This window comes from Desmodus rotundus, chromosome 3, assembly GCF_022682495.2.
Source record: "Desmodus rotundus isolate HL8 chromosome 3, HLdesRot8A.1, whole genome shotgun sequence".
Classification (NCBI taxonomy): Eukaryota; Metazoa; Chordata; class Mammalia; order Chiroptera; family Phyllostomidae; genus Desmodus; species Desmodus rotundus.
The window spans coordinates 180,224,417-180,246,981 of record NC_071389.1 but is presented as its reverse complement, the minus strand read 5'-3'; the positions used below and the strand labels follow the sequence as shown (position 1 = coordinate 180,246,981).

At 47.5% G+C, this 22,565-nt stretch overlaps 2 protein-coding genes across 2 annotated transcripts in view; one reads left to right on the top strand and one right to left on the bottom strand.

Moving 5' to 3' along the window:
• Positions 1–1,227: 1,227 nt before the first annotated feature.
• On the bottom strand, positions 1,228–11,179 carry C1RL (complement C1r subcomponent like). Its single transcript, XM_071221077.1, has 6 exons — positions 11,065–11,179; positions 10,264–10,492; positions 6,176–6,365; positions 4,814–4,939; positions 4,604–4,681; positions 1,228–3,188 (listed from the first exon to the last, which is right to left on the bottom strand). Coding segments are annotated over exons 1-6 (1,398 nt in total). The 5' UTR covers positions 11,067–11,179; the 3' UTR covers positions 1,228–2,415.
• The window catches only part of CLSTN3 (calsyntenin 3), a 45,052-nt gene continuing 33,115 nt past the window's right edge, over positions 10,629–22,565 (top strand). Inside the window, exons 1-2 of the mRNA XM_045186871.3 lie at positions 10,629–10,702; positions 14,891–14,944. Of these exons, the coding sequence (XP_045042806.2) occupies positions 14,932–14,944 (13 nt within the window). The 5' untranslated portion in view covers positions 10,629–10,702; positions 14,891–14,931. The remainder of the gene's footprint in view (positions 10,703–14,890; positions 14,945–22,565) is intronic.

The following is a 22,565-nucleotide window of genomic DNA, read 5'->3' as shown; positions in this document are numbered from 1 at the left end:
GGAGGAGAGCTCTTGTCTCTCCTGTCTGTGAGGACACAGTGTCCTGTTTTTGAGGTTTGCTCTCCGTGGGAACCTTTCTTCATCACCTCTCTGCGGCTCAAATGCCTTACAGCACTGTATTCCATAGGGAGGCTCAGGCTGCAGAACAGGCCTCTTGAGTTCTGAGGCCTCTGTAGTGAATCCTGCTGTTTCCCTTATCAGAGTAATTCCCCCATCCCTGCGCCTACCCACCCACTCATTCATCCTTAATGGGCGCCTATTCAATGTGCCAGGCACTCTCCTAGGCAGTGGTTTGCAAGGACTCTCGAAGACCAGGCCGTTCCCCATCAGGCAGCAACCAGGCCATCAGTGAATATAGGTGTGGAGGAGGCATGAGGAAGCTGCAAGGTTAACGAGGGCATGGAGGGTTTCTCTGGCAGGCTTACAAGTCAGAGGAATGAATTTTGTGGCCAGGCCGATCCAGCACTTGACCTGTGGCCTTGTCAGGTTCGGAAAGACCGAAGATGTGAAAGAAGGATAAGGAGCAGACCAGGAGACGAGAAAGGGGGGACTTTTGTCTAGCAAACTGTACTGGCATCCTGACAGCAGCGTGTGTGTGTGTGTGTGTGTGTGTGCGCACACACACGCTCATGGCAGGGCAGGACGGCAGAGGTAACAGGGAAGAGGGGGCAGTTCGGGAAGGTAAGTCTCAGCTGCAGCTCTCCTCTCGCATCTCACAGATTCTGAGTTCTGTCCTGGGGTTATTGCAACATGGCTGGCAAGTGACAAACATGGACCTTGTCAGCTCAGTCCTGGCCCAACCTCCACTCTGCCCAACCACTCAAGATAACCTTGACTTGCACATTTGTCTTATGCCCTTGACCTAGACTAAGAACTGAAAGAAGAGAAAGCGATATAAAGATTGGGCAGGTACTTGTTTTAAAAGCAGTATTTGAAGATATTGTCTATTGTGTTATTCACTCCTCTTATGATCTGATTCTGGGGGAGACATTTTCTCCCTCCAAGTAATGGTAGGTCTTCCTTTGTAGCCATATCTATAATTATAGCTATATCTAGATATATAAATATAGACATATAGATGTAGGTATATATTTTTTGCCTTGGTAGAGAGAAACTCATGTCAATTTTTCAACAATAAAAATTAAAAAATAAAATTAATACATGCTCATTAAATAAAATTTAGCAAATAAAGAACAAGAGAAAACAAAACAGCCAGAATTATACCACTTAAAACAACCTTTGATGAATATTTTATTTTTAATAGTCTTTTGTACTATGTACAGGTTTATAAAATAGAAAAACCATGTATGTACACCTTTGAGTCCTATTTTTCAAATATAAATTTAACCTTTAACCATATAGCCCCCTTGATTTTTAATACTAATAAATTTGCTCTCTTCTGTTTTATTCACTTTCTAGCTCTATTTGAGCAAGTGTATTTTATTTGTGCCTTTTACTCTAAATCCCCTCATGTCCTCACTAAAAGTTAAAGCGTTGGTCATCTCAGGTGGAGCAGGGCCTGGGGTGTCCAGCAGCACCGGGAGTGTCTGCAGGAATACCCAGCCCAGGGTTGGGCCCAGGAGGTGTGCTGTCTGCAGGGGACAGGGCCCCACGAAAGTGTGCGCCAGGTGTCCCCGTCCTGACTGCAGCAGGAATCCCCAGGGGGCGAGAATCTGTAGGGCTGTGGGGACTGGGAAGGGGGAGTGGGTGACCCAGCAGGTCCTGAGGACCCCTGAAAGGGGTCAAGGTGCACTGAGAGGCAAAGGGCCTTTGCAGTCCTGGATCAGCTGTGACATTTGGGCAAGTCGCTTTATCTCTCTGAACTTCAGTTTCCTCATTTAAAGTGTGGGTTATAGCACAGTCTTTGCAAACTTGGTGTGAGGAGTCAGAGAAATAACGTACACGAATTGCCTGGCATGTGGAGTATGTAACAAAACCCGAGCCATTGCCGTAATTGCACCTGGGAGTTGTGGTAGGTGGTGCGCCTGAGAGTTTGAATATTTGAAGGTCAACTAAAGGGGCTTTAGCATGTTTCAGGGATGAAATGCAATTAAGACCACTTCCCCCGTACACCACTTGAACAGGGGGTGAGAGGCTGGCTGTCTCCCAGGAGAGACAGATGAAGCTGTGTCAGCAGGAGATAAAGTTTGAAGTGACAGTCACTGAGATGTACAGGGCTTTCCTGGGCATAGTGCAAACTCCCAGGAAGGTAGAAGGTGAGGAGAAGGGGCTGGGGGACGCCCTTCCTGTCTGGGCTGGGGTCAGCCTTGAGCAGAGGAGTTCTCTCTCACACTGTGACTGAAATAGAGATTCCCTGCTTCCCTCCCTCCCAACCCACAAGGCTCAGTCTTCACTTTCAACCCTCTTCTGTCCGGGGCCTCACAGTGCTGGTGCCGTGGCTCAGTGTGCCCAGGGTCAGCCCTTCCCATCCATCACACCTTTGATCCAGTCCACGTAGTTGAGCACTTTGGTGTAGAAGCCATACCCTTTGCCACACCCAATGCCCCAGGATACGATGCCTGTGGCCACCCAGTGATGGGCACGATCGTCCCACACTACATAGACGCCACCACTGTCCCCCTGGCAGACACTCTGCTGCCGTGCCTTATCCCCAGCACAGAACATGTTGTCAGAAAACACGTCAGTCCTCTGTTTCTCTTGGAGCCAGGCCTCACAGGCCTCCCTGGGGGCGACCGGTAGTCTTGAGTATTTCAACTCAGTAGTTAACCAGCCCATCTCCACGCCAAACCCACTGACATATCCCATGAGACCGCTGCGGTAGAGGGTCTCGTTGTCGGGCAGACAGACTGGGAGGAGGTGGGGGCCAAGGGGGACGCTGTGCTGGAGTTCCAGGAGGGCGATGTCCCCGTTGAAGTTATAGGACTCGTTCTGATGGTAGTCCGGGTGTACAACCACTCGGCGCACGGGGTGGTTTCCCAGTTTTATCATCTCATCTATGCTTGTGTGGCCCAGAAACACGTCCACACTCCTCTTCTGCCCAAGGAAGACGCTGTCCTTGGGATAGATGGTGTGGGCCGCAGTGAGGATCCATCTGTTGCCCAGCAGAGCCCCACCCCCACGGCCATAGATACTGGTGAAGGCTTGCCATGGGAAGTTGCCCAGCTTAGCTTTGGAAGAACCCTGGGCCTCCTGGTTTTGGGTGATGGGGGTGACTGGCTGTCCACAGACTGCAAGAGAGGAGAGGTAAGGGTGAGAAACCAGCATGCATCAAGCTACATTTATTAAAGACCTACCTCTGTGAAGGGCTCTTCCTCCTGCCTCCTTAGCCATTTTAAGCTGCTTTTTTAGACTCTTGGTGGGACCACCCTGAGCAAACTCGCGCAGCAAGCAGAATTTGCCTTCCGTGCCTCTTGACTCTCCTTTCTGCCACTTCTTCATTTTTAACATCTCCCGCTACTGCTTGTCCTCCAACTCCTACAAACAACTAGTTCAGGCTGCCCCTAGAGCTCTCTGTGGACCAGGAGTAAAATCTGAGAAGTGCATCCAGATTGGGTTAGAAAGGCAATGCTTTGATTCAAAAAACTGGGTTTCAAAAAATGGGACTTGAATCTTCATATTCTGCTGATGCAAATTTAAAATGGTGTAACCATTATGGAAAACAGTTTGGCAATTCCTTAAAAAGTTAAACATACTTGTAGAGTTATGATAGAAGCCAGCCCCAGCAATTCCGCTGCTAGGTATACACCCAAGAGAGCTGAAAACATATGTTCAGATAAAAACTTGTATGTGAATGCTCATACCCGCATTGTCCATCATAAAAGGCAAAAAGTGGAAGCAACCAAATGTCCATCAACTAATGAATGGTAAACAAAATGTGGTTCATCCACACGGTGGGATTCGATTCAATCATGAACGGAATGAAGAACTGATACATGGTACAATGTGGATGGACCTTGAAGATGTTATGCTGAAGGAAAGAAGCCAGACGCTAAAGGACACATATGGTATGATCCCACTGATATGAAGTGTTCAGAGTAAGTAAATCCACAGAGACAGAAAGCAGGCTGGTGGTTGCCAGGGGAAGAAGGAGGGGAAAGTTGGAGGTACTGGGTTTCTTTTTGGGATGATGGGAATGTTGTAGGATTAGTGGGAGTGGTTGCACAATATTGTAAATACACTAAAAACTACTAAATTGTATGCTATAAAATGGTGAATTTTATCTCAGTAAAGAAACTAAACAAAAAATGGTGGACTTTCTGGACCTGTGGCATCTAGGTAGGGAGATATTTGGAGGACAGAGTGCCTGTCTGTACGTCCCCGAAGCATTCCGTACTGAGAGAGGGTTTTCTCTTACTTCTATGCTGCCCCTCTGTCTCCTTCACTTCCCCATCTGATTAACTTTCTTCATGCTTTTGCTTTCCCAGCTATATCTTGACCTTCGAAGAATAAGGGACCAGCTCCTTGCCTTTCCTTTTCTGGGCCTCTTTGGTTTCCCTCTTCTTCCTTCCCTTCTGCTTTTATCTCCTCTTTCTATTCTAAGGCTTTCCTTTAACCCCCTGCGTCCTGGTCCATAGGCCCCACGTGCAGTTCAGTCCTGTTTGGAAAGTGGCCACTGTCACAGCACTGGCAGGTCACTACTTACCCGGCACACAGTGAGGATGCCCCTCCTCCCTGTCCTGTGTCTCTTCCCCAGGGCCCTGGGCTGTGCAGGTGAGCATCCCTGAGGAGTGAATGAGGTGAAGCAAAGAAACAGGCTCAGAATTGGGAGGTGGGGCTAAAAGGGTTGGTGCCACAGGCCTCTTGGTGGGAGTAAGGCAAGTAGAAGGCACTTCCTCAGCAGGTGGGGACTCACCTGACGGAACCGCCTGATAATAGGGCTCCTGGCAGTGGTTCTGGATCTTGGAGGAGTTGCCTCCAGGTGTGTGTGTGGCCTCAGAGCCCCCACTAACCTGGCTGAGGGGCTGACTATGGTTCACACCTATAGGAAAAAAGTGGTCATTAGAACCTAGAACAGAATTGCAAATGGCAACCCAGGGACTGATTCTGGCTCCTGGCCACATTTCGTTTGAACTGCAGTCTTTTTTTTTTTTTCTCTAACATTTGAACTATTTTTCACTGATCAGATTGTCAATGCTAAAAAGGTTTGAAAGCGACTGTGGTGAGTAGGATACGGGGAAACAGGATTTTCAGACATGCTGAGTGGGAGTGTGAATTCGCAAAACCTCTGTGAAGGGAATTTAGCAATGTCAAAATTAAAACTGCAATTTTTTTTCACCTAGAATTTTCATTTCTAAGGATTCACCCTCATATGCATGCTCTAAGGTATATATCAGGGGTGTCAAACTCATTTTCACCAGGGGCCACATCAGCTGCGCAGTTGCCTTCAAAGGGCCGAGTGTAATTTTAGGACTGTATAAATGTAACTACTCCTTAACAGTTAAGCGAGAGCTCAGCGCTGCCGCTGGGTAGAAACAAGGTGCGGGGCCGGACTCGGCCCTTGGGTCTTGTGTTTGCCACCTGTGTGTATATACAAGCTATCCATAGCAGTACTGCTTGTGGCAGCAAAATATCTATCGGTGTAGGACTAATTCAATATATTATGATGTATCAATCAAAGAAATATTATATAGTCATTAAAAAGAACTAGGCAATGCTAGCCACATGAATATGGAATGATCTTTAAGATGTATCATTGAGTGGAAAATGCCAAATTTAAAACATTGTGAATATTATGCAGCACCCCCCCCCCATTATATTTCAGTGGCACAGAATGTCTTTGGGAGAATACCCAGGAAATGGAGAAGAGTTGTTTCTGGACAAGGTAGTTGTGGACTAAGGGCCAGAGATCAGAGGAAGACTTACTTTTAACATATATATTTTTGAAATTGTTATCATGTGCATATATTACCTTTCAAAAAAAATTCTGAGTTAGCATTTGAAAATTTGGAATTTCACTTAAAATCTGTACTTGGCTTCTCATGAAAAATGAAATGATCCGCAAACCCTGGGTCAGTAAATCAGCATGGGAACACCTGCTGGAGCCTTTAACTGGGCAGCTCCCCAGCAGGGGCTGGAGACGGTAGGGAAGGGGTGGGTGCTGGTGTCCGTCCCTGCACCCCCAGCCTCAACAATCACTCAAGCTTCTGCTTATTGCTTCGAGATACCAGGGATCATGGCTGTGGGCAGAGAGTGCATCCTCAGGATGGACACTCACTCACGGCTTGGTAGAGGACCAGGAAGCTCTTGTGCAGGCCAGCTGTCCTGTTCCCAGAGGAGGCAGGTGCACGGAAAGTCAGCTGCAAATGGTTCCCTGAGGACACAAACTCCCTCTGACCTCGGGGGCCGCCCAGTGCAGAGCCTTGCTGGCCACAGAACGGGCTTGCGTCCATCCCACTGGCTGTGATCTGAAAGGGGAGCAGAGGGGGCAGGCAGGTGTGGGGTGAATCTGCACCCCAGGTGGTCCCAGGGGCACTCACGGGCACGGACTCCATCCCGCTGACAGGTCAGCACGCCTGTGGAGCCAGGAAGCTGCACCCTGTGGAAGCTTGCTCACATAGCTTCCTGTTCATTATTGACTCCCAGGTTTTTTCTAGATGTGACCAGACACCTTGCATATCTCTTCAGCCTTCTATAATTATCTCATAAAGCCTACCATATTTGCCTGCTTTTGAAAGGCTCCTTGGGAATAGAGTCAATAACATACAATAACTGTGTTTGGTGACAGGTGGCTAGTAGACTCATTGTGCTGATCACTTTGTAAGCTGACTAAATATTGAGTATGTTGTACGCCTGAAACTAATATAATACGATATGTCAATTATAATGAAAAATAAATCAATAAAAAGAAGTTCCTTGGGATCCCCTGGGGCTCCCCCAATAGTCCACTAGATTGTAAGTTCCAAGAAGGCGGGAAATACATCTGTTTTGCTGACCACGGAATCCCTGAGGCTCACATGGTGCTTCTAGCACCGCAGCTTTGAACTGATGAAAATACAGACGTAAGTCCCCTCCCTCTGGCTTCCTCCAAGCCCATCCCCTTCCACTTCTGAGTAACTTCCCGTGGGCCAACATCTGTGATGCAATGAGACCCTCTGCAAAGACTGAGCTGGGGTTTCTGGCCTTTCCTGTTCTCTTTTTTGGAGTGTCCCTCCTCCAGCTGAACTGTAAATAAATCCCCACAAGGGGTGGGAATCTAAGGACACAAGGGTACACAGTACGGATATGCTGCCTATAGTTGCTTAACTTATATGTTCTTTGAGGAAGGTGTCGCTGTTTCAAACCCCTTTTGATGGCCTTGCCCCTGCTCAGATTCCTCTCGGTGGGCTCTCCAACCCACAAGGACACCTCTTGGAAGGAGTCCCCTGGCCCACGTCTCATGCTTAATCTCTGTTCTGGGCACTCAGCTCACTGCTCAGTGCATTTTACTAATTTCTTCGTTTTCCATTTAATTTATGTCTTTCATATGGATTCACCTCCTGGGTGCTTCATTCCTTCATTCTCCCAGTCTCAAATTCCTTTCAACATGATCAGGGACAAAACAGTGAGAGGAGATGACAGCAGATGAGAGACGCCAGTAACATCTTGGAAGGTGGACTGGAGATGGAAAGGGGGAAACTATGGGTCTGACTCTGCAGAGGTGGAAGCCAACATGAAGCACACAGGTTCTTATCACAGAAACGAGGATAACTGAGGATAACCGAGGATGGGGATGAGCAGGGCAGGGGGTGGGGGCTAACAGAAGCCTGTGTAGGGAGACCGCAGAATTCTAGACCCTTTTGCCCACCCTGTGCACCCAGGCGACTCCCTCTGGCTCACCCTGCCTGGCAGGAGACCCGAGCGTGAGCCAGAGACTTGGGATTCCCTGGGACACTTGACAATGGGAGTGAGACCAGAACTGAAAACAGAGGGATTGGGTGAAAGTCTACATATCAAACAGTGAGATGCCTCTGCTTGTCTACCAGAAGGCGGGCAACTCCATCAGGAGACCAGAGGACTCCCCTCTGAGGTTGGCCATCCCCCAGGAAAATGCTTCTGCACATCGACATTTGGGAGGGCCCCACAGCACACCTAGTCCACCTTGCTCATAGCCTTGTTTTCAAACTTGTCGTTCCACAAATTTTAGCTGTCTTCACAGAGTATCCAATATCATTCTAGTACTTCCTTTTTAAATATAAATGAACAGCCAAGGATTATCAGACATTGTAGGAGAGTCTCTCACATGAGAAGCAGAGGCAAAACAAATGAAGAGTAAAAAAGAACTTGGACAAAGTAGAGATAATACAGGGAACAGAAACAGCATCAAAAAATAGTCCCACTACAGGGAAAAGAGTATTGTCTGTGAAATAAGAACAATATTCTGTAAAAAGGCACATTTGGAAAATAAGAATGAGCCTTTAGTCATAAAAAAAAGTCAAGAAAAAAACCACTAAAGTGGGTATTTAAAATGAGGAAATCTCCCAGGAAGTGGAACAAAAGGACAAAGAGATGGAAAACACAAGAGAATGAATAATACAACTAGAGAATCAGTCCAGAACATACAACAGCTAAATTATAGGAGTTCCAGAAAGAGAAAATAAGGAGAGTAGATGCCTGGAAATAATTTAAAAAATAATATAAGAACATTCCTGGAATCGAAGGACTGGGTGAAAAGAGTCTCTAGATTAAAAGAAGGCTGTACCAAACGAGTAAAAAGCGAACCACATCAAGGCACGTCATGAAGTTCAGAATACTGGTAATAAAAGCAATTCCAGAAACTCTAGACAGAAAAAACTAAGGACCAGAAATTGTACCGCTGTCAGACTTAACAACACTAGAACAAGGAGACAGTGCCATCAAAATTCCGAGAGAAAATGTCTTCCAACTTAGAATGCAAGCCGGATAAACAACTGACCAGCGGTGAGGGCAGAACGAAGACATTTAGGGTTGTGCAAGATCCTCTAAAACTGACTCCCACATGCCTTTTCTGAAGGAGAAAGTGCTCCTTTAAAAATGAGAGAGAAAACCCGGAAAGAGAATGACGATGGGGTTCAGTTTTAATGCAGGACAGGTAGAGGGAATCCCCAGCACGGTGGAGAAGGGAACCCCCAGAGAGGGCAAAGGCTTAGACAGAGAAGACTTCAGACTGAAGAAATAAATCATCAAGAGATCTTTTGGTGAAATGTCGCCCATGAACAGGAGGACTCGGATGAGATTTGTATTTGACTGTGTTGAAAGATTTACTCTGTGGCTAAGAGTTTGAGGAGATTAGTTACACAGAACTAAGCAAACCAAAGAGTAGAGCAAAAACAAACAGAAAGCTCCAAAGAACTCAATGTAATCATTGACTCCTGGGAAACCGAAAGTTAGAGAAAAAAACAAACTATAATTATTGTCCATCATGTGCTCAGATGTGAGTATTTTAAAGTCATAATAATGTAAGTAATGACTATAGATTTAATTACAAATAATAGTATAGGTAAGCTGGGAGGATGGGAGAGGGGAAATGTAGGCGTGAGGGTCTGCAAAATAGCCAGTTCTGTCTTCTATAGTTGAAAGTTAATGGATAATATGTAATAGAAGACAAAACAACAACCAAAAAAACCAAAACCAAACCAAACCAAACAAACCCAACCCAAACACACACACACACACACACACACACACACACACAACCAGAACAAGCGTGTGACTGATACATATGAAACTAAATGCCAGATGAAACAGCTGCATGAATTGTGACTAATTGCCCCAGGAGAGTGGAATGGGGTGAGGAGGAAAGCTGGAGACCGCTGTTTCCCATTATAAGCCTTGTACTACTCTGATTTAAAAACAAACCAATGAACAAACACTGCATCTATTATTTTGATATAAATAAAATTTAAAACAAAAGATAACAAAGTACGTTTTTAAAGTGTCCTTATTCTGAGTAATTCCCTTATGGTACGAACTTTAAGGTAAACTCAGTCACCGAATCTTTTGTTACTGTTCATGCCCAGCTTCCTGCCCTGACAGAGCAGGCACTTGGCAAAATGCTTGATGATGTGTTTTTAATGACCCATGTGTGAGGCCTTGCTCTTTATTCTAGGGATTGGCAGTATTTGTGTGTCCCTTTGGACACCCAAGATGGTAGCATGGCCAGGGACAGGGTTGCTGGTGGAGGCTGTACACTTGGGCAGACCCTCGCCTCCCAGGGAAGCCAGCCTGTGCCCCTGACTTGGGCTTTTCATCCACCCTCCCAGAGCCAGGGCCCACCCACCTCCCACTGCCCCCAGGCTCCAGGCCAGGGGGCTGCCTCCCCGAAGTCCCTCCAGGACCCCAGCTCACTGTGACAGAGTCCCGTTCACAGTTCTGGGACAGCTCCAGGCCGGAGTCCTGGAGCACGAGCTTCACAGCAAAGCCCTCCGGGGCCTCGATGACAGTGGTGCTCTCTTGGCCTTTGAGGTATGGCTCCTGGAACCCGGGGAATGTCAGCTGCTGGGGTAGCTGCTGGGCCAAGAGCACAGAACCCTGTGTGGGGCAAGCCTGGAGGACTCCCCAGAGAAGTGGCCACCACCTGTGAGTGGGTGAGGGCAAGATGAGTCCACATAAGTGTGGCCTGAGGCCTGTGGGAGAGTGGGGGCAGGCACTGTTAAGGGACTGAGAGACCTGGCAAAGGCATTAGCAGCTGTGGCCACAGCCCTTGAGGCCTGACACCTCTGCCTGCTGCCTTATTGCCCCTCTCCGCCCCAATTCCTTCAGCCTCCTAGTCAGCCTGAGCTCCACGGTGAGTTTTCCACCATTGCTTATCTTCCTGGAGAGTCTCATACAACGTGGAGGGCTACTTTCTGCTCCTGCAGATCCCAACCCCACCCTGGGATCTGAGGGAGACATGGAGGTACAAGTGAGGGACAGTGAAGATGTTAGTTTCCTGGCTCAGAGCACGGTGCCTGACCATCCCCCAGGAAGGCTGCTAGAAACTAAGGGCAACTTCTAATTCCCGTCTGCTTTAAGTGGCTTTGAGTGTGTGTGTGTGAGTGAGAGTGCATGTGTGGGTTTCTGTGTGTGGTGTACAGGAGCCCCGGGGTCCCAGCCTCCCGTCTCCCCACCCTTTCCCTCTCCTCCAGTCCTTTCTAAGGGCACACTCACATCTTGCCTGGGCAGCTTGTGGAGTGGGGGCTTCCCCAGAAATAATTCCCGGGCTCTGAGACCAGGCCTCTGGAGTGGGACAACTGGGACCTTGGAGAGGACTTGGCCCAGGCCAGGAAACAGGAGGTGGGGCCGGAGAGGGCCCTCAGGGGTAGGTGGGAGGTTACTGGAAATGAGTTTAGTAATTCTCGGGTTCCTTTTTCTAAGTCTCTGGGTTGAGCGCCACCTACTGTCTAACTTGGGTATATCTCAGCCACCACAATTTGAGAGGAAAAACTCCGAAACCTCGCTGGCCCTCAGAGATCATGGGTTGGGAGGGCACTGACTCTTGACTCCTTTGTACTATTTACAAAATAGTAAATAGTAGGGATGGCTCCTTGCGTGTTATGGATGTTGCTTCTAATCAGCCATACCTCTCCCTCCCTGACCTGTCCACTCATTTATATTACCTGCCTGCCTCTCGTTGAAATGGAAATTTGTGACCTCTGAACTTGAGCTTCCTCTCCCCCTCTCCCTCCTCACCAAGCATGGCTGGGGCCCTCGCTTGGGTAGTCTTTTGCATCCTGCTCACAGCCCCTGGAATCTGCTCATCTAGCAGGGTCAGGTTGGCACAGGGCCTGGATCAGGCCCGGACTCCTGCTTCTTCAGGTAGATACCCGGGCCATTGTTGGGCACAGAGGCCACCTCTCCAGGAGACACACTCACCCATGGCCTGATAAGGGGCTAGGAAGTTCTTGTGGAGGCTGGTGGTCCGGTCCACAAAGGAGGCAGGTGTGTGGGAGGTCAGCAGCAGCCTGTTCCCCAAGGACACAAACTCCCTCTGATCAGGAGGCTTCCCACTGGGGGGCGCTGGTGCCCACAGAATCAGCTCAGAGCACCCCGCCCTCCCCCGGTCCAGGGGCCGGGATCTGGAAGCCAGGGGAAGAGTGGGAAAGCAGGCAGGTAAGGAGTGTGACTCTGTACCACTGGTGGTCCCAGGGTCACGTCCTGGGTGTGGACTGAGGTCTCATCTGGAAGTTTTGTACACCTCTGGGGCTCAGAGCTGTAACTCATGGTGGCTTTGCCACATAGTTTTACTTACCCTTTTCCTCTTTCTGTTCTTTGGGGTATGGAGGCCTCCACATGCTAAGAATGGCTCCTCACCCACTCCAGAGCTCTTGGTCCACAATTCTTTCAGGAGACTCTCTGGGAACCCTTCAGGGCACTTGCGAACGATCTACTAGGCCTGGGCTTGCCATCACCGATGGCTAATAAGGCGCCCTGCCCATATTCGGGGTCGCGAAATGTGTGTGGCTGAATCTGGAAAGCATGGGTAGAAAGCATGGGTAGAAAGCCTGTCAGCTGGCGTCTTCCCTCTTCCCCCTTGCACGAGCCCTCTACTCCACCTTCATCCAGCCCCACCGTCACTTCCAGTGCTTGTCTGCTCCTGCTCTTTGGACCCGACTTTTCCCTCTTCCCCTCTTCTGCAGAACACTTCCACTGGCCCCCAGCAAACCCAGCTATCTAATAACAGAAATAGAAAAATTTAAGGATACAAAATATACTAAAAATAGTATCCTTCTGTACATTTTGTAACCTTGTAATAATAACCAGCAGCTCCTTCCAGCTCTCTCTGGGTCATTCCCAATGACCAGGCTCCTTCCCAAGTGCCATTCCTCTGGGGTCCTCTCCTTCCTAGAGCCTTGTCCTTCCATCCTTAGTCCAAGGGACAGCTTGGGGGGCAATCCCTGTCACCCCTATTCCATGAAGTAATCTCTACTCAGGGTGTACGCATGCTGCTCAGGTCCCTGGTCCCTGGTATGTTCCTGTTCTTGTTACTCTGCTTTTTTAAAAAAAATCCTCATCCGAGGATATGTTTATTGATTTTAGAGAGAGAAGAAGGGGGGAGGAGAGAGAGAGAGAAAGAGAGAAAGAGAAACATCGATTGGTTGCCTCCCACATGCACCTGCACTGGGGACTGAACCCACAACCTAGGTGTGGGCCCTTACTGGGGGTCAAATCCACAACACCCTGGTGCACAAGCCAATGCTCCAACCAACTGAACCACCTGGCCAGGGCTCATTTCTCTGCTTTTATTTGTCCCTCACCTCCTTTGCTCTCCTCCCTTTCTCCAGGCTTTTGTGCTCTCTTTTTCACTTTCCTCCTTAATCCAAGCTTTGGCTCTGTTTGGCTCTCCTTTGAACATCTTATTGCTCCCTCTTCCTGGGGAGCCTCTGACTCAACAAGACAGTTTCCTATTGGGCTTTGGAATGTTTATTGTCTTTCAAGTAAGAGGGACCAGTGGCCACGAGGACCCCAAACATCACGATCAGGGCCCCAGGGGAGGGCTGCTGCAGGCCACGGCCCAATTCCAAATCCCGAGTGAACTGAACTCAGGGTCTTACTGCTTCTCTCTCTTTTTTTAAAACTTAATTTTCAATTACAGTTGACCTACAATATTATATTAGTTTCAGGTGCACAATACAGTGACCACACATTTATATGCCTTACAAAGTGATCTCCCAGTAAGTCTAGTGCCCATCCGACACCACACACAGTGATTACAGTGCTGTTGACCGGATTTCCTATGCTGCACTTCGCATCCCCTTGACTGTTTTTGTAACTGGCAATTTGTACTTCTGAATCCCTTTCTCCTTTTTTGCCCATTTCCTCCTCCCCAGCCCCCATCTAACAATCATTGATTTGTTCTCTGTTTCCCGCTTTCCTTTTCCAGCTCTTTCCACAAGGCTGGTTTCTATCTTTCCTGGTAGATCACAGAGCAGGGATTCCTTCTGTTAATTAAACAATTGCAGACTCTTACGCTTTTTGAAAAAAAAAATCAGAGTAATGGGATTTTATCTTGATGCTTGAAAGTAGGAAGAGAGTCCCAAAGGTATTCGTCTGGTCTAACAGACAGACAACAATCTCACAGGTATTTGTGCTTTCTGGAAAGCAAACGGTTAATTAAAAATTTTTTCTATGAGTAAAAGTTATCAACGACCAACCAGACCGGCAGGCTTTTACATTTTATAGACTACGTTGCACTGGTCATACAGCAATCATCTCTGAAGTCTGAATGTCTTTAAAAATTCCTTTGTATAAATTATACTCCAAAGATGATATAAATATAACATGGAACAGAATTATGTATTTCCACACCAGTGAGATTGAATATTTTTGATTCACCGCTTTATCAAAATCAACTGTATGAGCAGAATCATGTCTGATTTTCTGCAATGCTATGCTAAGAGGGAGTATGTTCTGTTCTCATCTTGCTCAGATTCATTTTGTTAGCATTTGTGAGGCTTGCTTTTTAAAACCAAGTACCAGAATTTCATTATATAGGATTTTAGAGGGCAGGTCTGAGAGGCTTAAAATGTACAAAAGAAAAGAGAAAGCTAACAAGTGTACTATGGGACACATTCTGTCTTTCAGCTACAATTGGGAGTCAGGTCCCCTCACTCCAGGGTGAGTGAGGGGGCTTGGCCCAGCTGAGGCACTGGGGCTCTGTCTGGGGAAGGCTCCAGAAGCAGGAGGAGCTGAAAGTTATTGGAAATGCAGTAATTAGCAACATGACCTAAAAAAAACCCCTCTAGATATCACTTGTGGTCTGGCATAGGGGTGACCGAAATATCGCAGCAAGTTTTTACCCCAATTGAGGCTTGATATTTCTGAGACCAGGAAGACCTCTTACCCACCAACAATCAGAGTTGACTTGAAGGAGGAGTTGAAGAAAGTTCTCTGGGGACCATGCCATCTGCCTGTTTAAAGAAAAATTCTCTCTCTCAAAGCCTCTACTTCCATTTCTTTATGCTCCTGGCTCTCTATCTCTGCCCTTCCTTCCTAGGGCAGGTGCTCCGGGGAGAAGAGCGATGGCCACGTGGAGGCATGAGGACCCAAGGTGAGAGAAAGAAAGACTTTGGTGAAGGTAGTGGAATTCACCTCTGTGGACTCCTCCGCAGTTCCTGGTGTGTACTGTTCCACCTTGCCCTGAGTTGGAAACGTGGAGATACAGCCAGTGTCTCGGGTCCTGATGCAATGTCTCCAGGCAATGATGTCGGAGCATGTAAGGTGGCTGACTGTGGACTGCTTGGCCCATGGTCCTTAGAAGTCCAGGTTGAACCACTTCTTGCCAGTTGAGGGAGGAGGCAATGCAACCCCAGAAGAGGAAGCCTTTTATTCAGGCCTGCAAGGAAAAAGCCAGGGCCTGCTGGGTATAGCCCACGAATGAGAGGGGCCGTTGCATGAGCCCCCAGGGATCTGTCCTGGGAGGAAGGATGCTGAACCAGCCACTAGATCATAAAGGTTAGGACCCCCATGCTATGTTCTTTGTTTCTCTGGTCATGCTTCACTACAGCTACACCTTCATCGTTCTGCCATCTCACTGCCTAGCAGCCCTGGCTATGCTGGCGACTTGCATATATTGCCGCCCACCCTGAGTCACTCAACACCGATTCACTTTGTTGTTGTTGTCACCTCCCCGAAAGGCTCTGATAGGTTTCGTTAGTGCCTTACCCACTAGGGCATTAATGCCGCCACTCTTTGTTGCTTTGGTGGACTAACGCCACCTAATCTCCCAGAACAGTTTTTAGAATCATCTATTGGGAGAGCACATGTCTCAGTTGGGTTGGAACAATCCCAGTTTACACTGGTCATCCTGGTGTAGTTATTTACATGCCTCTCCCTTTCAAAGTTATCCTGGTTTGGATAAGCTCTATGGTCATCCTGGAGAATGGTGCTTGCAGCCACTTCAGTATGGTGACTGTGCTGCCAGAGACCTCCCACGCCATTAGCTCACCCACTATCACCAGTTGTTGTGACCACTACCCCAGTCTGAGCCCTGGTTACCTGGAACAGCCTCCAGCAGCTCTGTGCCCAGTGCCTCAGTCACCACGCTGCCACGAGCAACACAACAGTACTCCCCTGCACTCACCCATAAGACACACGCTCACCAATATCCCTGTTTCTTCCCTCTCCACCAAACCCAGAGCCTCCCTCCTTCTTCAGTACTTGGAAAAATGTCATCTCAATGTATTTGGGTCTGAAAGGCAGGGGCGGGATAGGCTTGTCCTGGAGTTCTGAGGTCTGTCCTCCAGCCATAAGAACTCAGCATGAAAAAGAGGCTGGGGGACATCCCCAAATGAACCCTCCTACCTTTACCGGACAGCCCCGCCCCCCACCCACCTCCATGGCTCAGATTGGCTGGCAGAGAAGGCGGGAGTCCTCAAAGCAGAGAACAGGAAGGATTGTGGAAGAAATCTGCAACGTGCTTGGAGTGAGGAAAACAGATGTGGTGGAATAGTATTGTGCCTCATTCTTCCCGTTGGCAACAGCATTGCTGGCTTCACAAAAAAACAAAACAAAACAAAATCTGTTTTCAGTGTGAGCTCCATCCCCCCGACCTCCCTTTACTCTCCCAGGTCTAAGGAGAACTTACCAATCAGACACTGAGACATGTACATGTGCACACATATTCATTCATTCAACAAACGCCTACTATGTGTCAGGTGTTCTAGGTGTAGAATGTATGGAAATCCTTACATTCCATTTGGGCTTATATTCTAGACACACATACACACATACTTCTCATAGAAGAATCTGTTGCTTTCTCCACTTTGCATGTGGTAATATGGCTCCTCACACATGCAGCAAGTTACAAATCCAAGCAGGGTACCTTCTGGATCTTTGTTTTCTGCAGGCTAAGGCTCAGGAGAGCCACAGTCCGTGGCTCCGAGGGGTGGCAGGAGAGTGATACTCAGGAGAGACACAGTTCCCCAGGTACAGTCTTGGGGTGAAATCGACCCTGTGCCGCCCCTGGGGATAGTCTCCCATCTGCATCTTTTGAGCAGCAGGACCCTCTGTCTGGGCTTCTCCCCTCCCCAGAGACCACTGATGCATTCCCTTTCATCCAGCTCTCAGGGTCATCTGGAGCACCTGCAAAGGCGGAGACACACCCATGGGGTGATCGACGGTACCAGTCCAAGACCCATGTGGTGGGAACAGCCAATAGCTAAGGCTCCCATCAGGGCTGGGGATCCAGCCCTAGTCTCCCTTCAGAGCATCATTCCCTGTTCTCTGACAGTCCGATGGGCAGGATTGTACTCTGCTCCTGAGCTTGTGCTCCAGGACTCGTGGGGGTACCTGGGCTAGCCCATCTTTCTTGGTACTGTTCTGTAGGAAAGGAAGAGAAAGACCTTAAAAGACAACTCCAGGGCAGGCAGGGACAACTGTTCTGGTTTGTATGGGACTGAGGGCTTTTGGGGGATGTGAGAAAGTTCTGGGTGAATCAGAACAGTTGGTCACCCTAAATGGACAAAGGTTAAAGTGCTGGGTGGAGGCCTAGTGTGAAAGAGGTCAGGGAGCCAAGGGGGTGAAGAGACAGTGCCTACCGCTGGTGTCTGGAGCAGCCCAGGTCCTGGATGTGGTCTCTGCTTTTAGGAATCTGACACTTTGAATATGAGGGCCTGTCCTGGTCCCACCCAGGGGGCGCAGCTACAGAGAGTGTTAGGGTCAGGAGAGAAGGCCTCCAGGGACTTGGGCCTGGAGAAGGAGCCCACTGGTTTGTGTGTAGCTGATCACGGCAGGCCCATGAGGGGATGGGCTGGGGAGCTGTGCCCCCGCCTGGCTTTTAGGAGCACCTCTCCTGCCCCGGGGCCTCCTCCCTAGCTGGCAGAAAGACAGAAGTGGCCATTGCTTTGCAGTTTGTAGCCTGGGGTTAGAAGCAGAGGTAGCTGCCCAAGTAATTATGGCAGAGATGCAGGCACCCGAGCTCTTCAGGGCTGGCCCTGCTTGGGATGGCACACTGTCCATGCCTGGGAGAGGGGAGAGGGGAGAATGAGGACTTGGTGATTAGGCTCTGGAGCCTTGGGGAGGGGAGCAAGTCTGGGTGGGAGCTAGCACTCTTTTCTTAATTTTATCATCATGAAAGGCCTTTGCTCAGCTTGATCTGTGTGGAGGCACAGGTTGGTGCTGGGACAGGTTGTGGGGGCTAATGCACTGAGCCTGTACCACCTCCCTGAGCTCCAGGCTCTACACATGGCTGTTCTCTTGTTGTGTGATGCCTGGATCATAATCAGGTTGTAAGCCACTTGAGTGTCTCAGATATTTCTACCCTGTTCCTCTGAACAGTGAGTACATGGGGCAGACTCCAGGCAGCCTAGTTAAGACTAAAAGAATGTAACTTCAGTTTGAGCTATTGCTCTTCTCAAGACAGTTTGCAGTTTGAGATAAGCCAAGTTAACTGCCTAATTGAAAAAAAAGGCAGTATACTCTTTGGAGGAACAACACAGAATCCATAGTCTTTTTTTTTTTTTTTTAATGCTCACCTGAGGATTTATTTATTGATTTTTAAGGAGGGAGGGAGGGAAGGAGAGAGAGAGAGAGAGACAGAGAGAGACAGAGAGAGAGACAGAGAGTATACACCCTAAATGGGGATAGAACCCATCATCCAGGCATGCACCCCGACTGGGGATCGAAATTGCAACCTTTTTTGGTATATGGGACAATGTTCCGACCAACTGAGCCACATGGCCAGGGCCAGAATCCATGGTCTTTATAACATATCAATCATCATATAGGATACAATCCAAAATTATTCCAAAAATAAAGAAACAAAAACACAAACCATGCTCAAGAGAAAAGACAACAGTGCCCATCCCCCAAGATGACCCAGATGTTGGATTCAGTACCCAAGAATTTTAGCACAGAAAGATGCAAAGAAAAATATGCTCATATGAAAGAAAAACAAATAGGAACATAAGCAGAGAAATAAGAATGTTAAAAAAGAACCAAATCTAAACTCTAGAACTAAAGGATGCAATATATGGAATTAAAAAAAAAATCACTGGAGAGACTTAATAGAAGAATGGAGATAGCAGAAGAAAAAGTCAGTAACCTTGAAGATAGATAAACAGAAATTATTTAATCTGAAAAAGAGAGGAAGAATTTCTTTTTTTTTTTTTTAATGAGCAGAAACTCAGGGACCTGTGGGGCAATATAAAAAAAAAAACAAACTCTAATCAGTTTCTTCTTAGAGTCCCAGAAGGAGAGAAGAGAATGAGGCAGAAAAAATATTCGAAGAAATACAAAAGGCATCTATGTTCAGGTTCAAGAAGCTCAGCACCTCAGACAGAATGGGAAATAAACAAAAAAGCACACGTAGATCCATCTGAGTCCCATTGCTGAAAGTCAGAGATAAAAAGCAAGTCTCAAAGGCCCCAGAACACACCGCAAACACGGAGCAACGTTTTCAGTATCGCTGCTTTCTCATCAAACACAGCACAGACCAGAAGGCAGTAGAACAACATCCTTAAAACGCTGGAAAGAAAAATCAGCTCAGCGTTGTTTTTCCAGTGAAAATATTCTTCAGGAATGAAGATCACCTTCAATCACCTTCAGAAAAAAGAAAACTTAGAGAATTTTTTTTCAGTAGACCTGCATTATGAGAGATGCTCAAGTTCTTCAGGCCGAAGGCAAAGGAATCCCGATGGAGGGACAGAGTGGCTGGGTGGATAAAGGGAAATGGTAAATCTGTAGGTAAATATAAAATATATGTTTTCTTAATGTTTTAAAAATAAATATGCCTGTTTAAAGAAAAAAAATAGTATTATGTGCAGATGTAACATACACGGGAATCGTAGCATAAAAGATGAGGGTACTCATATGGTTACCAAGTTTCTTCATCCAATATTAAGTCTGAAAAGATTCAGAAATAAAGGATGCAGTTTTCTCCAGAGTGGTGGTTTTCTACCTGTGGTCTGGGGAGCTCTGGGGGTCCCTGAGATCCTTCCAGGAGGGTTATGATATCAAAATTATTTTCCTAGCAATTCTCAGATATTATTTCTGATTTTTCTGTCTTTGTCGCATGAGTGTACCCGGGAGTGGACAGGGGCTATGTGGGGTGTGATGACATCGTCCCCTCGCAACTAATGGAATGTGTGCTTATGTATCCTTGTGTTTTCAAATTTTCTGAGCTTTACTTTTTTATACAGTGAATGTGAATACATACAACCTGCTCGGACAAAAGCTCTTTGGGGTTCTCAATGATTTTTTAAGGATGTAAAGTTTAAGAACAACTGCCCTAGAATGACCACTAAAAACGAAAAATTTTTAAAAAGAAAGGCAGAGAGGTATAGCTAAAAGCAATAGATAAATTAAAATGGAATTCTGAACTCTAAACTGGTTTAATGCGGAGGACTTGTTTCTAAAGGGTGACCTTTTCGAAATCATCCTGGTTTTTCTGAGACTGAGGGGTTTCCCAGGACAGGGGGCTTCCAATCCTAAAACGGGCCGAGTCCCTGGCAAATCTGGCAAGCTGGTTATTTCTAGTCCTTCAATCATCTATTTTGTTCCCCTTTCCCTTAGCTAATGTGAGCCAGTAAAGAGCCAAGTCCACATCTGCTCTATGTATGGGTCCCCAAATATAGGTCGAGAGGGTTGAATAAAGGAAATAAAGGAAAGGAGCTACGAGATTGTAGGGACACTATGTTCACAAAAATAGAAAACAGGAGAACAATCTAACACAACTGACTTATTAGAGGGCTGTGGGTGATTTTAAAAATGTTTCCCTGGTAAGTGAAATTTCTGTAATGTTATTAAATCACTTTAATACAAAATATATGTATTTGAAATTATAATTGTGACCAGATGGCTGCTGCTGAGACAGACTAGATTAAAAGGATGAGGTCATGGATCCTGAAGATGATGCTGGGACTTGGCTTCAGTGGCATCTGTAACCCGTGCAGTTAAAGAAGAACTTGTTGCCCTTGGATATAAGCTTAGGCCAGGCAGGATTCTGTCAACCCTGGGGAGCTTATGTCTGGAGACACCTGATGTCCCGCTGTCTCAGTTCATCCCCTCCATTGAATTTTGTTTCTCATTAACTGAGAAGGGGCAAAGGGCAGAAGCAGGGAGAGAAGGAAGTCTTCAAAGTTTTGATGTGGGGGCAGGAGGATGGAGAGAAAGCAGAGGAAGTAGGTAGGCCCGAGTGTAGCAGTGCATTTTGGAATTTCTGCCGGTGCTGCCACTGGCTGTGCTGCTTGGAGAAGGACCCAGTGGGGGTGGGGTTACAGACCAGGGTGGGTTTGCTGCATCCTTTATTTTGACCTTAAACAGGAAAGAAAGGGGACGCCTGCCTGTCTTTGAACATCACTCTTTAGACTTCTAGAAGGGCCAACGCGGAGATGTGGGCTCCTGGTACTGGCTGCTCAGGGAGTGTCTGGGTTCGGGGCTCTCGTGGAAGAGCCTATGCAGGAGTGTAGAGCCATGCCATTCTGTGGCTTGTCAGGCTTTTCCTGCCATAAGTCACCGATTCCTTTTTTTTTTTTGCCAGCTTGGCAAAAATTGAGGCTATGGTGCTAAGATGCAGGTCATTTGTGATGAAATCCCAGGTTGAGAATATGTGTTCGTTGTCTGTTGTTATGTCACAAGTCACACATGTAGCGCTTTAAAATGACAAACGTATTATTTCACACACTTCCTGAGGAAATCAGAAGAGCTTAGACCGCTGATTTTGCTCAGGGTCTCTCACAAGGCTTCCTTCAAGGTGTTGGCCCGGGCTGCAGTCACTTGAAGGTTTGAGGGGGCCTGGAGGGTCTGCTTCCAAGATGGGTCACTCACACGGTTGTGAGCAGGAGGCCTCAGTCCCTTGACACATGGCCCTCTTCACAGGACACTTGACTCTCCACATCACATGGCAGCTGGCTTTCCCCAGAGGAATCTAAGACAGAGCAAGGCTGAGCCCCAAGTATCTTTCTAAAAACGTTTTAGGTGTATAAATGCAGTGTTTTGGCTGTAGGCACAACATTGTACAGAAAATCCAAAATACATTTTATCACCTAGCCTTGGAGGTGACGTAGTATCACTTGTGCCATATTCAGTTGGTCACATGGACCAATCCTGATACATTGTGGGAGGGGACTGGCAATATGGAGGGGAATGCCAGGAAGCAGGGATCACTGGGGCCATCTGGGAGGCTGGCGGTCACAGAAGTAGACATGTTACTTTAGTACAATAAATGCAGGATGTTATTTTTTGCGAGGTATGGTGTATTTCAGATGCATTAACCTGAAGCCACAGTGCCCTTGGGGAGTCTGGCCCTCTCCTCCCCCATCTTAAGATCTGAAGGGCCCCTCCCCCTTCTCCATCAAGGAGCAGGACTGCTAGATGAAAGAATGACCTACAGGAGACAAAACACAAGAGGAGCGGGGCTTTGGGAAGATAGGAAAGGGTTAAAAAGGGCCAAGAAGCTGTTGAAAAGGAGACGGGATGGGCAGGAAGGAGAAGCCGCAGACAGAATGCCTTTTCTAACCTTGGGGAAGTTAACCATTGTGTGAGTGTATGGAATCTAGGGTTGCAGGCCTCCCACCTGCAGATGGCCCAAAGGGCAAGTTCAGAGGCTGGAGATTCCAGTTCCAAATCTCCCACCCCTGGAGCTTTGGGTGGACTTTCGAGCCTGAACTCCAGTCCTTCAGTAAAGGACTCTTTAAATATACTGACAATGTGCTTTGCTTGCTAACAGCAAG